Here is a 13,655-nt window from a genome sequence, read left to right on the forward strand (position 1 = left end):
TAAATCGCCTTCAAAATAAAAGCACTGCACTTTAATTGGTTTCTAATTTCAAGAACAGCCAAAGGGCCAGATGTGATAATGCCCAGGTCTGCCATGGACTGTCAGTCAAACGGCCACTACTGTGTATATATGGAATGAAAGCTAAAACGCCAGTATGTTCAGTTTTTCAAACGGAAAAGTCCGTTATCATACTGGTGTCGCTGACTAACTCCTCCAGCACTCTCAAGTCACTGAGGCAAGAATCAATGCAGCGCCGTTAGCTGTCTCTTCAAGTGATCGTTACCCCCCACCCCACACACACACCTCCACTCTCCCTCTCCCAAGCCTATAATTACCTTTATCAGTTAACAGGACTAATTTATTTTGTCATGCCCCAGTAAATACTTAACACAAATAATATTATTTAAACTCTGCGGGTCGGTTGGACCGATTCATTGGCACGCCTGGGTGCTTCATTATCGGTCTGCTCGGCGCCAGGGGAGATGGCGCGATGCGTTGTGGGAGTGGGAATGCAGGGTTACTGGAGTGAAAAAACCTTGGGCAGCCTCCTTTGGATAAACCACCTTATTCCCCCTCCCCAGGGGGAGCAATCAATAGGTTACTGCAGCTCTCTGCACAAAAACTCTCCTCTCAGTCCCACTGCTGGAGGATAGTGGGTGTCTTGGAAACAAACCCCACAGAGCGCTGCAAGCGTTAAAGCATTACTAAGATTCAATTTCAACACAAGGGCCAAATTATTTTCTCTCGATATTCCTTCAACATTGTTCTGTGTTAAAAAGTACTTATTTTCTATATAGCTTTACACATTAGAGAATTAAAATACTATCTTAAATCATTAAGTATCAGTTCAATCTCATGTGTTTAATTAAAATGAATACAAGCTCACCCTTGTTTAGACAGTTGGTGAACTTAAATCTTATAATCTTACTCCTGATAATTACTCCAGGCATAATGAGCTGACAGTTGACCATAACTTTGATGAAAATTTTTGTTTTATTTCACTAATTACTTAACCCTTTGATAAACAACATATTGACACCCCTTCTAATACACAACATGGGTCAAAAATGACCCGCATTCATTTCCCATGTTGTGTTTCTGTGCTCTATCTTTTGGTATCGACTTATTTTATGATTGAATACTTTAAATATCTTGTTTTTGATAACAACAGATCATTATTTCCATTTTGCCTCTCATACTTTATGAAGAAAAAAAGGTTTTGTATTATTACATAGCTAACTGTTTGGCTAAGTAGCTTGCTAAGCTAACTACTTAGCCAAGAAATTAGCTAAGTAGTTAGCTTAGCAAGCTACTTAGCCAAGAAGTTAGCTAAGTAGTTATCTTAGCAAGCTACTAAGCTAAAAAAAATGGATATTGGTAATGTTTGACCCATGTTGTGCATTTGAAGAGTAGTGACACAAAAAGGGATTTTATTAAAAAATAAATAAAGGAAAACATAAAATTAGGATGTATGATAATCAAAAACAAACAAATCGAGGAAAACCTGGAATACTGAATGATGAAAATAATTTATTGCAAAGATATAGAACATAAAAACTCTGTCGGGTCACTTTAGACCCATATTGTGCATCAAAGGGTTAAATATTTTAACCATCCATCCATTTCCTTGCGCTTATCTGGGGCCAGATCATGGGATCAGTAGGCTAAGCAAGCAAAGGAATCCCAGGCGTCCACTTCCCCAGCAATGTTTTCCAGCTCGTTCCTGGGAACCCCTGGGCGCTCTCAGTCCAGACGAGATATATGATCTCTCCAGGGTGGGTTATGGCTCCTCAGCCTATCTCTAGGCTGAGAGCAGCCACTGAGAAAACTCATTTCGGCAGCAGGTATCTGATTATCTTGGTTACTACCCAAACCTCATGACCATAGGTTAGGGTCAAAACTCAGCTCTCTCTACCACAACAGTCTGGTGAAATACCCAGATAAACGCCAGCACTTAGATTAGAGCAGGGATGGACAACTGGAGGGGGACGCATACGGCCCTCACCATCACTTGAAGTGGCCCTCAGTACAGTGCAGTGTAAAAATGCACAAAATTACTTCTTGCAATTAATGTTGGTCTGCTGTTCTTGCACTGAAAAAATAAATAAATAACAGTAAGTGGATATTTTTTATTTGCTTCAAACCTTTTGTTTTCATATTTATACTGTTCTACATGCATTTGAGCATGAAATATGTTAAATGTTAAAAGTTACTGCACTGTAAACATATTTAAAATTGCAATTTAAAATCATAGACTCTTCATATTCTACCAAACTTTACATGGAGCCTGGTGGCTCTGTACAACCACTGTGCACTCTGCACAGCCTTGAGTCTGAAAGTTAGGGCACTTGAAATTGTTCTATCACAGGTTAGAAAAGGCAAGAGCCAAGAATAAAAGCTGAATAAAAATACATAATCCAGTGTGTGGCCTAAACAGTGTTGTTTAGTGTTTTGCTCAGTAGACGGATAATTAAGCCGATTCATTACTTAAGCACTAGCAGCAATACCAAGACGTAAAACTGCTCAATAATAGCCTTCGGAAACATATTGAAGTGGAAGTCATAAGTAGCATCTATTGGAAATATTTAGTGAAGGGCAAGTATCTCAAAAATGTTCTGAAATAAAGCACTTGAATAAATGTACAGACTTGTGACTGGTACTCTGGTGAATGGTTCTGTTATGTCCCAATAAATGTATACAGATGGCATGAAAGAAATGTTGCTTTAGTAAAGGACATAAGGTCAGATACCCCTCCATCTATGAATGCCTCTACATTCCTGTTTGTTTTTTCAAGGTTCAAACTGTGTACCAGGTATTTTGATGCGTTTTTAAGCCTTACAGCTAACAAACCAGGTGTTGTTTTTGTCAGTAAGAGAAGCTGAAGCAGGTTTTTGTTTTTGGAAGGTAACTATATGCCTGTTACAATCATGAAATTTGAGTTGATAGTTGCAATTAACAATTAAATTGTCTTTTTCTGGTTATTTTATACTACACACCATTGGTGTTGTGTTTGGCTTTGCAACTAGGCCTAAATCCCTGTTGTTGATTCAGTGGCTGTTCATCATAATTATGTGATCACAAAATTTTGCTTAAACATTGTTTCATCTCTCGCTCTGCTGCACATACATTCATGTTCAACTTTCTGTCTTTGAAAGGCTGGTTTCACATGTAACTAGAAGACCTAAGGCCTGTACAAACCACATGGCCATATTTAAAGGGATCGCTTGACTTCTGACTTCAAGCTATCTGAAAGAAAAAGGGTCTATGGGTGTTCACAAATCTCCCTTTACAGATGTGCCCATGTTATTTTAATCTAGGGCTGGGCGATATATCAATATAAAAGATATATCGATATATTTTTAAATGTGATATGGAATTAGACCATATCGCATATATTGATATAGTTAAAAAAGTACAACATTTACCTTAAAATGTAGTGAAGTAGAGTATTTCCATTTTACGTAACTTTATACTTCAAGTAAAGTACAAAATTTTACTTAGTTACAGTTCCTAAGTAAATGTACTTAGTTACGTTCCACCACTGATGTACACCAATACTTTTTAATTTTAAAACATAACTTTCAAACAAGCGTTTTAGCACTATATCAGAACTAATCACTGTCATGACTATTCATATATAATGGGCTAGGGCTGGGTGATATATCGATATAAAAAATATATCGATATATTTTTAAATGTGATATGGAATTAGGGTTAGGGTTAGGGTTATCGCATATATCGATATAGTTACAATTTTTTCTTTCTTTATATATATATAAATGCTCCCCTTACTAGGGTTTGTAATATTTAGTTATTTTGTAATGTTCGTTATTCTTTTCTCATAAAATTATATTTATTTCAGAAAAAGATTGGTCAATTTTATTTCATAGGTTAGTTCTATTTAAGATATTGTTTTATTTAAATGTGCACTCTTTGTGAGCTTTGATTTTAAAAAAGGTACTCCTGTTATACAGTATTTATGTTCACTTAAATAAACAGTTTCAATAAAACTACTTGTGACATGTCTTATTTGACTTTAACTGAACATTTGCTCTCACTTTGCGATAAAAATATTGGCATAAATATATTATATCTATTTTCAGCCTAAATATATCGGGATATGACTTTTGGTCCATATCGCCCAGCCCTATCCTAATCCCATGTATTTTTGGGCAAAAGCAATGCAGTTTTTCTCATGCAGTGTAAATGGATTATCTCTGAAGTATGCAGAAACATGCACATACAATAGGCAATGAGCCCAATTGTATTCATGTATGATGACACTAAAACTTGCGTATAAAATAACCTGTTGTGAGAAGTAATTGCCATCTTATCACCAGAAAATGCAATTGCAATTGCTACATACACCTGTAGATATTTTGTTGTATCATGACAGTTAAATGGGATAACAAAAGCATATAAATGTGTAACCTTTGTGTTTTCTCCACAGCCACATCTATGTGATCCCGGCATTCACCTGGACTTTAACTCTTGCTATCCTGCTAGCCCACACAGTCATCCAGCCAATCACTTCAGTGCTTACCCTGCTGAAAGGAATCCTGCTCATTGTCACCACGGTAACCCTTATTCTTATTCTTATTTTAGTTTAAAGATTTTCTTTAGCACTGTCATCCCTAAATGTGAACGACTACAACAGAGAAATTCCCCATAGCTGACAGGCATGTCACCACTGCGCAACTGATGCGTATTTATCCACAAGGTTTATTATGTTGCATTATGCAGTGCCTTAAATTAATCTGCAGCTGTTGGATCATGCCAGTTTTATCAAATGTGTGCAAATCCAAAAACGCAACTGAGCACATGAGTCATAGAAAACAGAGATTGATGTAATTTTTTAGTTAGGAAATATATTTTTGGTTTTCTATTGTAAAAGTTCTCCTAGCGTTGTACTAACATAAAGTTTTATGCAGATGATGTATTGTTTTACACCTCACTAAACATTCTAGTACTTTGTTTGGAGATTTTTATCAACATATAACATAACAAAATTATGAAATATTTAGATTTAATCATCCACTCTACTCTTTATGCCAGAGAGAACAATTTCAAACCAACAAACACAAATTTTAAGTTTTCTCCTCTGACAAATATTATGCCTTACAATTGAAATTATTTTCATCATGTGAAGTTCTGCTGTTAAATTATTATGGCCAGTTATCAATAACCATACTTTACATTTTTCTGTGTAATAATTGTGAAAGTAGAAGCAGGTTGAATATCTTGTTTTTAGTCATTGATCGTCCTCTCTTAAAACAGGTCCAGATAAACAGAATCTGTATTACTTTTCCATATTTTGGATAGGTTTTGGTTTAAAACCAAGTCCCAAATGTTGAATTTTTTACACGTGTATTATGTGTAGTTGATTCCTGGGCTGACCTTCACCACAGGCCTGCAGTGGTCATACGTAACTAAGATTTTTGGGATTTTATCATTTCAGTGCATGCACACTGCTTAAATTAAGTCCCTGAAAAGTTTTTTAAAAACATAGAACTGTGTGAAAGTAATATTTACCCTTGGCAGAACAGCTTGGTGTCTCAGAGGCTTAGCAGTTGAGATTACCATAGACCTCCTTGTCCTTATAAAATATTACTTTCCATAAAGAATTTAAAGTCAAATCAGAAAATATATAGCAAATAATACTCTCTGTCTTATGAAAAATAAATAAATAAATGGGAAATCTTTCCGCAGTCTTTCTAACCTTCACGCTTCACACTTTATAAGCTTTTCTACTTTGTCTCTATTCGCTCCCTAAAAGTCCATGTCCTTCAGCCATTTTTAATGGATGTCACGTCGATGTCACTGCCGTGTTTTCGTGCGAGGTCATGCTGGCAAAATGGATGGAAGTGGCATTGTGCGCTGGTCACCTCATACAGAAGCTGTAGTGCTCATTGAGCTCCCACTGTGTGTGTGGTGGGCTCGGGGTTTTCCAGGTCACTGGTTGCTAACATCAGGGAGTGACAGCAGCTCAGCAGGAGCTCTTGAAGGAAGTCTTTAGGCTCGGGCCAGACTACATTTAACACCATCACATCCCACAAGATTGCACTGCCCCAAAGATTTGTACAGCGAGCTGCTACATCTGCTGCTAGGTGTTGGCTGACACTTTGACTGACACCCTCTTTCTGACACTACACTGTAAAAAAAGATGAACGATAGCTACTCAATAAAATTGAGGCAACAGATTGCACGCAATATTATTAATTAAATATAAAGTTGAGTGAATAACAACTTAAGAGGAAGTGACTGTCAAATAAAATATTATATGTATTGTGGTCAAAATAAGTGGATTCTCTCTGAAACACTTTTCTATTAAAGTTACTTAAACAACTGCCTCAAAATCAAGGACGCATTTATATGTAATACATTTTATCAAATATATTAAGTAAAATGAAATTACTACAGAATAATTTATTACAGTGAATATTTGATATTTTTCAATTTATGAGAAAAAAATCTCATTAACGGTAAAAAAAGTTACAAATTTGTGAAAAAAAATTCTCAAAAAAATGGTCGACGAGATTAAAGTGGCAAATCTACGAGAGAAAAAAATGTGCAGATTTTTGAGATTTAAAGTGTTGAATAAAGTGAAATAAGTAGATTCTATCTCAAACATTTTTCTATTAAAGTTACTTAAACAACTGCCTCAAAATCAAGGACGCATTTATATTGAATACATTTTTATCAAATATATTAAGTAAAATTAAATGACTACAGAACAATTTATTATGCTTATGCAGCTTTCCTTTTCATAAGCATGTCTTTCTTGCCTGTCTTTCACTCTTGTCGCTGAAGATTTGTCACAGTTCTTCCATTACATCATATCTTAAAGGACAGCATATTCACTTTTCATGTATGTCTTTTAATTTTGTTCTTTTGCACTTACAAAGCTCTCTGTGCACCACATTAGTAATCACTGACATATTGGCAGATGAGTAGATCCTGGATTAGTAGCGGAAGAGATCAATGTCAGGGTTATTTAGTCATATCCCAATGGTAGCAGGGGGAGTCAGCCATGGGTTTTCTACTATAACACAAGACCTTTTGCCTTAAGACAGTAGAATGCCAATTTGTGGAGTTTTTGAATCAACGTCATAGAATATAAAAGTACACATTTAAACAAAAAGAAATAGAGCCAGAATAAGCCAACTTAGTGTATTCTTCTTTTAAGGATACATTCCCTCTTTTTTAAAACTAAACCATATTAAGATATTAAACTCTGTAAAGCAAGGGTCTCAAACTCGCGGCCCGCAGGCCAATTGTGGCCCTTGTGACGATATTTTGTTGCCCCCACCTTGATATGAAAGTTTAATGTGAGTTTTATATGAATGGCACTTTACCGTGTTGTGTGTGAAAAGTTCATTTAATTACTTTTTTGGTAATTTCGTGTCTTTTGTGGGTAATTTTGTGTCTTTTTTTAATAATTGTGTCTTTTTTTGTAATTTTGTGTCTCTTTTTTGGTAATTTTGTGTCTTTTTGGGGACATTTTGTGTCTTTTAATAATTTTGTGCCTTTTTTTTTGGTAATTTAGTTTTTTTTTGTCATTTTGTGTCTTTTTTTGGTTAATTTTGGAGACGAGGTCAAATATATTTTGTATGAAAATGATAGAAATGGACGTTACCCTCTTATATGTTCTATTTGCAACCTTTGTTCACATTTGCAACATTTAATTTTAGTCATTTATTGATAGTGTTTTAAAAGTAAAAATAGGTTCTAATTCACATTTTATGTTGGACTTAAGGACTAAAAAAGACAGAAAATTACTAAAAAAAGACGCAAAATTACAAAAAAAAAGACAAAGAAACAAAATTACCAAAAAGGACACAAAATGAGAAGAAACAAAATGACCAAAAAAGACACAAAATGAGAAGACACAAAATGACCAAAAAACACACAAAAAACACACAAATTACCAAAAAGGCACAAAATGACTTAGAAAGACATGAAAAGACATGAGAAGGATTCAAAAATGGACAAAATTCTCCATAGAGTTAACCCTCTGGAGTCCACGAAAGCACCAGAGCACAACTTCTTCATGATGTCAAAAAAGACACAAAATGACTAGAAAAAAAGACACGACATGACCATATGACCAAAAAGACACAACAACAGACACAAAATGAACAAAAAAAACACACAAAATAACGGAAAAAAAGACACAAAAAAATACACAAAATGACAAAAAAACACACAAAAAAGACACAAATTAGACATGAAAAGGATTCAAAAATAGACAAAATAGTCCAAGACTCCATAGAGTTAAGTAAGAGATCTGAATACTTCTTCCACCGCTGCATTCAATGTATATTTAGGTCAGTGCCTTGTCCAAAAATGCCATAGTGGAGGTGAAAGTATAGATGTTTTAGCAGAACAGCTATCCATACTGCAACATCAGATCAATGGCTTCATCCCTCTGGGGCTTGAGGCAGGCAGTGGAACCTTTATGACTCCCTAAAGGATCTTCTGTCCTTGAAGGACTATGGTGAAATTGGGTAAATTGATTTTAGATTGCATTGATAGCACACACACTCTCAAAACACTATAAATGATTTCATGCACAAAGCGAAGCGCACACTCACTCACTCACTCAGCCGTCTAACCTCAACTGAGACTGTGACACAAAGGTTCGATTCGGCCGTCATTTTAACCCTCTGGGGTCTGAGCCTATTTGTTCTTTATACACCACATAATATTAACTATACCCATGTTTGGTATTTGGTATTTTCTCAGCACAACTTCAACATGATCTGACTATTATTTCCTTCACTTTAACCCACTTTATTAACATATTGAGCCCAAAAATACACAAAAATCATGAAATCAGAAATAAAATTATACTATTTAAGACAATAAAACCACAGATATACTCAATGAACTGTTTCAGACCTAAAAAATTTAAACATAGGTTACAAATATGAACATATAAAGGTAAAATTCAAATATAATAAAACTATACACAAAAAATTACCATAAAACATGATTATTTCTAGGAGCATTGTTAGATGATTAGACCCCTTTTTTTCCATTTTTGCAAAATGCCACGCCTGCCTCATCCCATCCTACTTTTATACTTGAACAAATAATTTTGTACTATCAAATTAAAATGGTAATTTCTTTGGTTTTCGTCAAACAAATCACAGACCCCAGAGCATTGGGCGGCCCGAGGGCCACATCCGGCCCGCGTGAGGTTACCCAGAAATTAGAAATCAAAACAACCGAAGTGCTTTTATTTTGAAGGCAATTTACATATATCTGAGGTACCCAAGTTACTGTGTTACCTTGTCAAAAACACGTGTTGCTTTTTGCATAAAGTTAATAAATGGCTGGTTTGCTGCATAACATGCATGCTCTAAAGCACTTTGAGTTGCATTTGTATGAAAAGCTCTATATAAACAAAGTTTGATTGATTGATTGATACATTGTTTTTGTGGTTTGAATGTATGTTTAGTAGCATCCCTGGCTGAATGACGGTTGACTCTTTAACTGATAGTTCACAATATTTATTAAAAATAGTTTCTCCATGAAAATAAAAATAAGACATTCTTTGGTCACCTTGTGAATCCACCGTAAGAGCTACGAGGTGGAAAACAATAACAAACATTAGCATTAGCACTTTAGCAAACAAGCACTTTTACTAGTTAGGACAACAAATATAGCCACTAATATATATGACAGAAGAAAATAAACTTTAACAAACCTTGTATCCCTGTCAGCCACTATAGAAGCCTTTTTGATACTTTATATCAACTTTATATGAATTATGACGCACTCGTTATTATTTACTGTTCGTTTTTCATTTTACCGTTCCGCCTGTTATTTCCTGGCACTACCTTTCAAAATTAAAGCACCCGTTTCACGCTGGACGTCACCTTTTCAAAATAAAAGCATCACAACATTGTAAAACACCTAAAAAAATTTACAAAAATGAAAAAAAAATAATCCTATAGGAACCTTGCTAAAGGTAATTTACTGTTTAAAATAAATGGAAAAGTGATATAGTGATTGGAGTATTTACTACTTTTACTGCTATATTTGATTTACTCCACATTAACAGTCTTATACGGTGGCCCTGAAGTGCAAAACACACCAGCAATTCACACAGCACGCCAGCAATTCACACAACACACCAGCAATTCACACAGCACGCCAGCAATTCACACAACACGCCAGCATTTCACACAGCACGCCAGCATTTCACCACAATGCGCCAGCATTTCACTATCATTCTTTTTCACTTTGCAGTATAAAACTCTTACCTGTAGAGAGGAGATGAAGTGTTAACTTTACATGGACACTCCACGTGTCCACAATCAAATTGCGTCGCGCCGAAAATGTATTTGTTGTGTCGGCGAAATTCACAATACAATGCCCTTGTATATTCGTTCATTCAGCCTCTCCGCTTATCCGGACTCGTGCATATTACATTACATTAAAAAATAATCTGTTTCCAATCAATAATTCCAGTCTAACACCGGAGGACCTTTGGTATCTTCTCACTCACAAACTCACAGAACGTGTCTCTGTGGAACTTTACTGTACAGTAATTATATCCAAGCGCATTTTATTATGAATTGCGCCGACACAACAAATACATTTTCGGCGCGACGCAATTTGATTATATCACGTGGAGTGTCTATGTAAAGTTAACACTTCATCTCCTCTCTGCAGGTAAGAGTTTTATACTGCAAAGTGAAAAAGAATGACAGTAAAGTGTCTATCCTTCATGTCAGCTCGCTCTGGACCGGCTCAATGAATTTACCATAAATATCACAATACGGGCGCACTACATGGGCGACTGGTTTCACTATGGAGAAGTGAATGACGGCAGGAACCAATCAGGAGGAGGATCAGTCTCCAATATGTACCTACCCTTTCCAGTTTGATGTATTGCTGGCGTGCTGTGTGAATTGCTGGTGTGTTGTGTGAATTGCTGCTGTTTTGCACTTCAGGGCCACCGTATTCTTATCATAACATGCATTCTTATCAGATAATTTACTGTATTTTATAAAGCGGTTAAATTAATAGTGAGCAGAAATTAGTTCAGAGTTTTGGTCCGGCCCCCGCAACCTTCGTGGTATTGGTCATGTGGCCCCTTGGGAAAATTAATTGCCCACCCCTGCCCCAGAGGATTAAAGAGGTTGTTGTTTTATATGCTACCTGTAGATGGAGACATTCACACAAGAACACCCTCATTTGTATCCACATGCACACACACATACACACATACACACACACACACACACACACACACACGCTGTATGAGAGAAATGAGTCCTGAAGCCAAGTCCCAAACAGGGGGAGGTGTTAAGATTTAGAGGTTCAGTTGTGGAGCCGGGCACTGAGAGCCATTCCCTGTACTCTGCATCAATATGAGAGAGAGCCGGGCAGGCAAGGCCGACTGCACCAGAATAAAACACACTATCGTCAAGCACCAGCCATTTATGGCCCAGCAAATGTGATTTTTCTCTTTATGGCTGAAATATTAATGTTTCTATCTTGGTATACTTAGAAAGAAAACAGCAGTTTCCAGGCCCTGAGCTGCCAAGATAGAAGGCACAGAGAGAGAAAGACAGGAGGATTTAATAAGTGATGTCAAGGCAAATAAAAGGGTGGGTGAAGTATGACCTTCAGTCAGCCGCTACTGTAAAGCATTAAAGCCAATGTAACAGACACAAAATGTTTTTTAAGATTATTTGAATCCCATTTTTACCAGAAAAGTATCCATTTATGTAACCTAGTATTTATGACTTAACTCTATGGAGTCTTGGGCTATTTTTTCCATTTTTGAATCCGTTTCATGTCTTTGTAAGTCATTTTGTGTCTTTTTTGGTCATTCTGTCTTCTCATTTTGTCTTTTTTTGGTCATTGTGTGTCTTTTTTGTCATTTTGTGTCTTTTTGTGTCTTTTTTTGGACATTTTGTGTCTTTTTTTTGTCATTTTGTGTCTTTTTTGGTCATTTTGTATCCTTTTTTTTAGTAATTTTGTGTCTTTTTGTGTCTTTTTTTGGTAATTTTGTGTCTTTTTGTGTCTTTTTTAGTCCTTTAGTCGAACATAAAATGTGATTCTGAACCTTATTTTACTTTCAAAACACAATCATGCTCAATAAAGAATTTTAAATGTTGCAAATGTGAACAAAGGTTGCAAATATAACATATAAGAGGGTTACATCCAGTTCTATCATTTTATACTAAATATATTTGACCTTGTTTCCAGTTTTACTTGGTATATCATCATCAAACTGAAACTGGCCTCATGGAGTTTACAGCCAGAACTTTAGAGGTAAATTTACAGTAGGGCTCCACGCTGCTTTGTTTTCTAGTCTGGATGTCATGATTTGGAGCTTTTGGAGACTCCAGAGGGTTAACATGGAACATGCTGGAATAAAGGTTGATTTGGTGGCTCTTTTTTTGCAGTTACAGGACATTGGCCGTCAACGCTTGTTTGCTGAGGAATGCTTCTTCACCCACAAGCTGTCACCATGTCAGCCGCCAGAACTGGAAGCTCACTCCCAGCTCTGTTGTACATTACCTAGCACTAGGGTTGTCACAGTACTAAAATGTTCAACTTGATACTGATACTCAGGAAAATATTCGATACTCAATACCATTTTCGATACCATCAGGATAAAAACAAAGACCCCAAAATTTTACAGAAATATTTTTGTTAGCAAGAAAAATGCAACATATAAAAATGAACAGAACCACAGGTTAAATATTTATAATAAAAAACAGAAACTGCAACTATGATAACAAGCTTCAGGTCTGAGGTAGTGCAAAAAATAAATAAATACAATAAACAATGACAATTAGAACAATATTTTGAGGTTGTATGCTGTGCACAATATTAGGCAAGCTTGATAAAAAAACAAAAAACAATAACTTAACTTAAGTGTTCATTCCTTGGCTAGGTGTCGATACTTTTGAAAATGAGTATCATATCCGGATACAACGTTTTAGTATCGATACTTTTTTGAGTATCGGTACTTTTGACAACCCTACCTCGCACCGACACCCAGGGCCACTTCAGTAACAATTTGGGCTTTGTCTTTCTGTTATTAATCAAAGAAATTCTTGTTAATTTTGAAAGTACAGCTATAAAAAGACTGCCTCAACTTCTGCTAATGGTCCTAATTTTGAAATTTAAACATGTTTTGTTGAACCATGCTGAATACCATGAAGGACGTAACAAATACCGTATCGTACCATCTATTAATAAAAAATCAGTTTGGGACCCGGCTAATAATAGGGGCAGGCTATTATTTGAAGGAGGCTTTTATTAAAAAAAGAAAATCAGAGCAGCTCTGATCGGCACTTTTTAGAGTGTTTTACACAGCGCATTGTAGCCAGTTACCCGGATGTCGGCCATATTGGAAGTACTCCGATGTAAACAAACAATGAACAGCTGAATGTTAATTTTAAGCAGGATTTAAAATGTCTAAACTACTAAAAAGCCCAGAAGAACGTGCGTGAACGGCTCGACTTTACAGAGAATGACTAGGACAGCGGGAGAAACAACCATATTTACCTACAGTACTAACTCGTGTGGCCAAACTTCTAAATACAGGTGTTGTGTTGAAATCTGTTACCCGTCAAATGATGTTTCCTGAATGGTGTTCTCCGTAGCATCACCTTCCACGGTTG

The 13,655-nt window shown here is 36.0% G+C and overlaps 1 protein-coding gene across 1 annotated transcript in view; it reads left to right on the top strand.

The window, feature by feature from the left end:
- The window catches only part of si:ch211-51h4.2 (uncharacterized), a 109,513-nt gene that overhangs the window by 44,887 nt on the left and 50,971 nt on the right, over positions 1-13,655 (top strand). The window contains exon 8 of the mRNA XM_059341658.1: positions 4,451-4,573. Coding sequence (XP_059197641.1) covers positions 4,451-4,573 — 123 coding nt within the window. The remainder of the gene's footprint in view (positions 1-4,450; positions 4,574-13,655) is intronic.

The sequence above is a fragment of the Centropristis striata genome, chromosome 9, assembly GCF_030273125.1.
Source record: "Centropristis striata isolate RG_2023a ecotype Rhode Island chromosome 9, C.striata_1.0, whole genome shotgun sequence".
NCBI lineage: Eukaryota > Metazoa > Chordata > Actinopteri > Perciformes > Serranidae > Centropristis > Centropristis striata.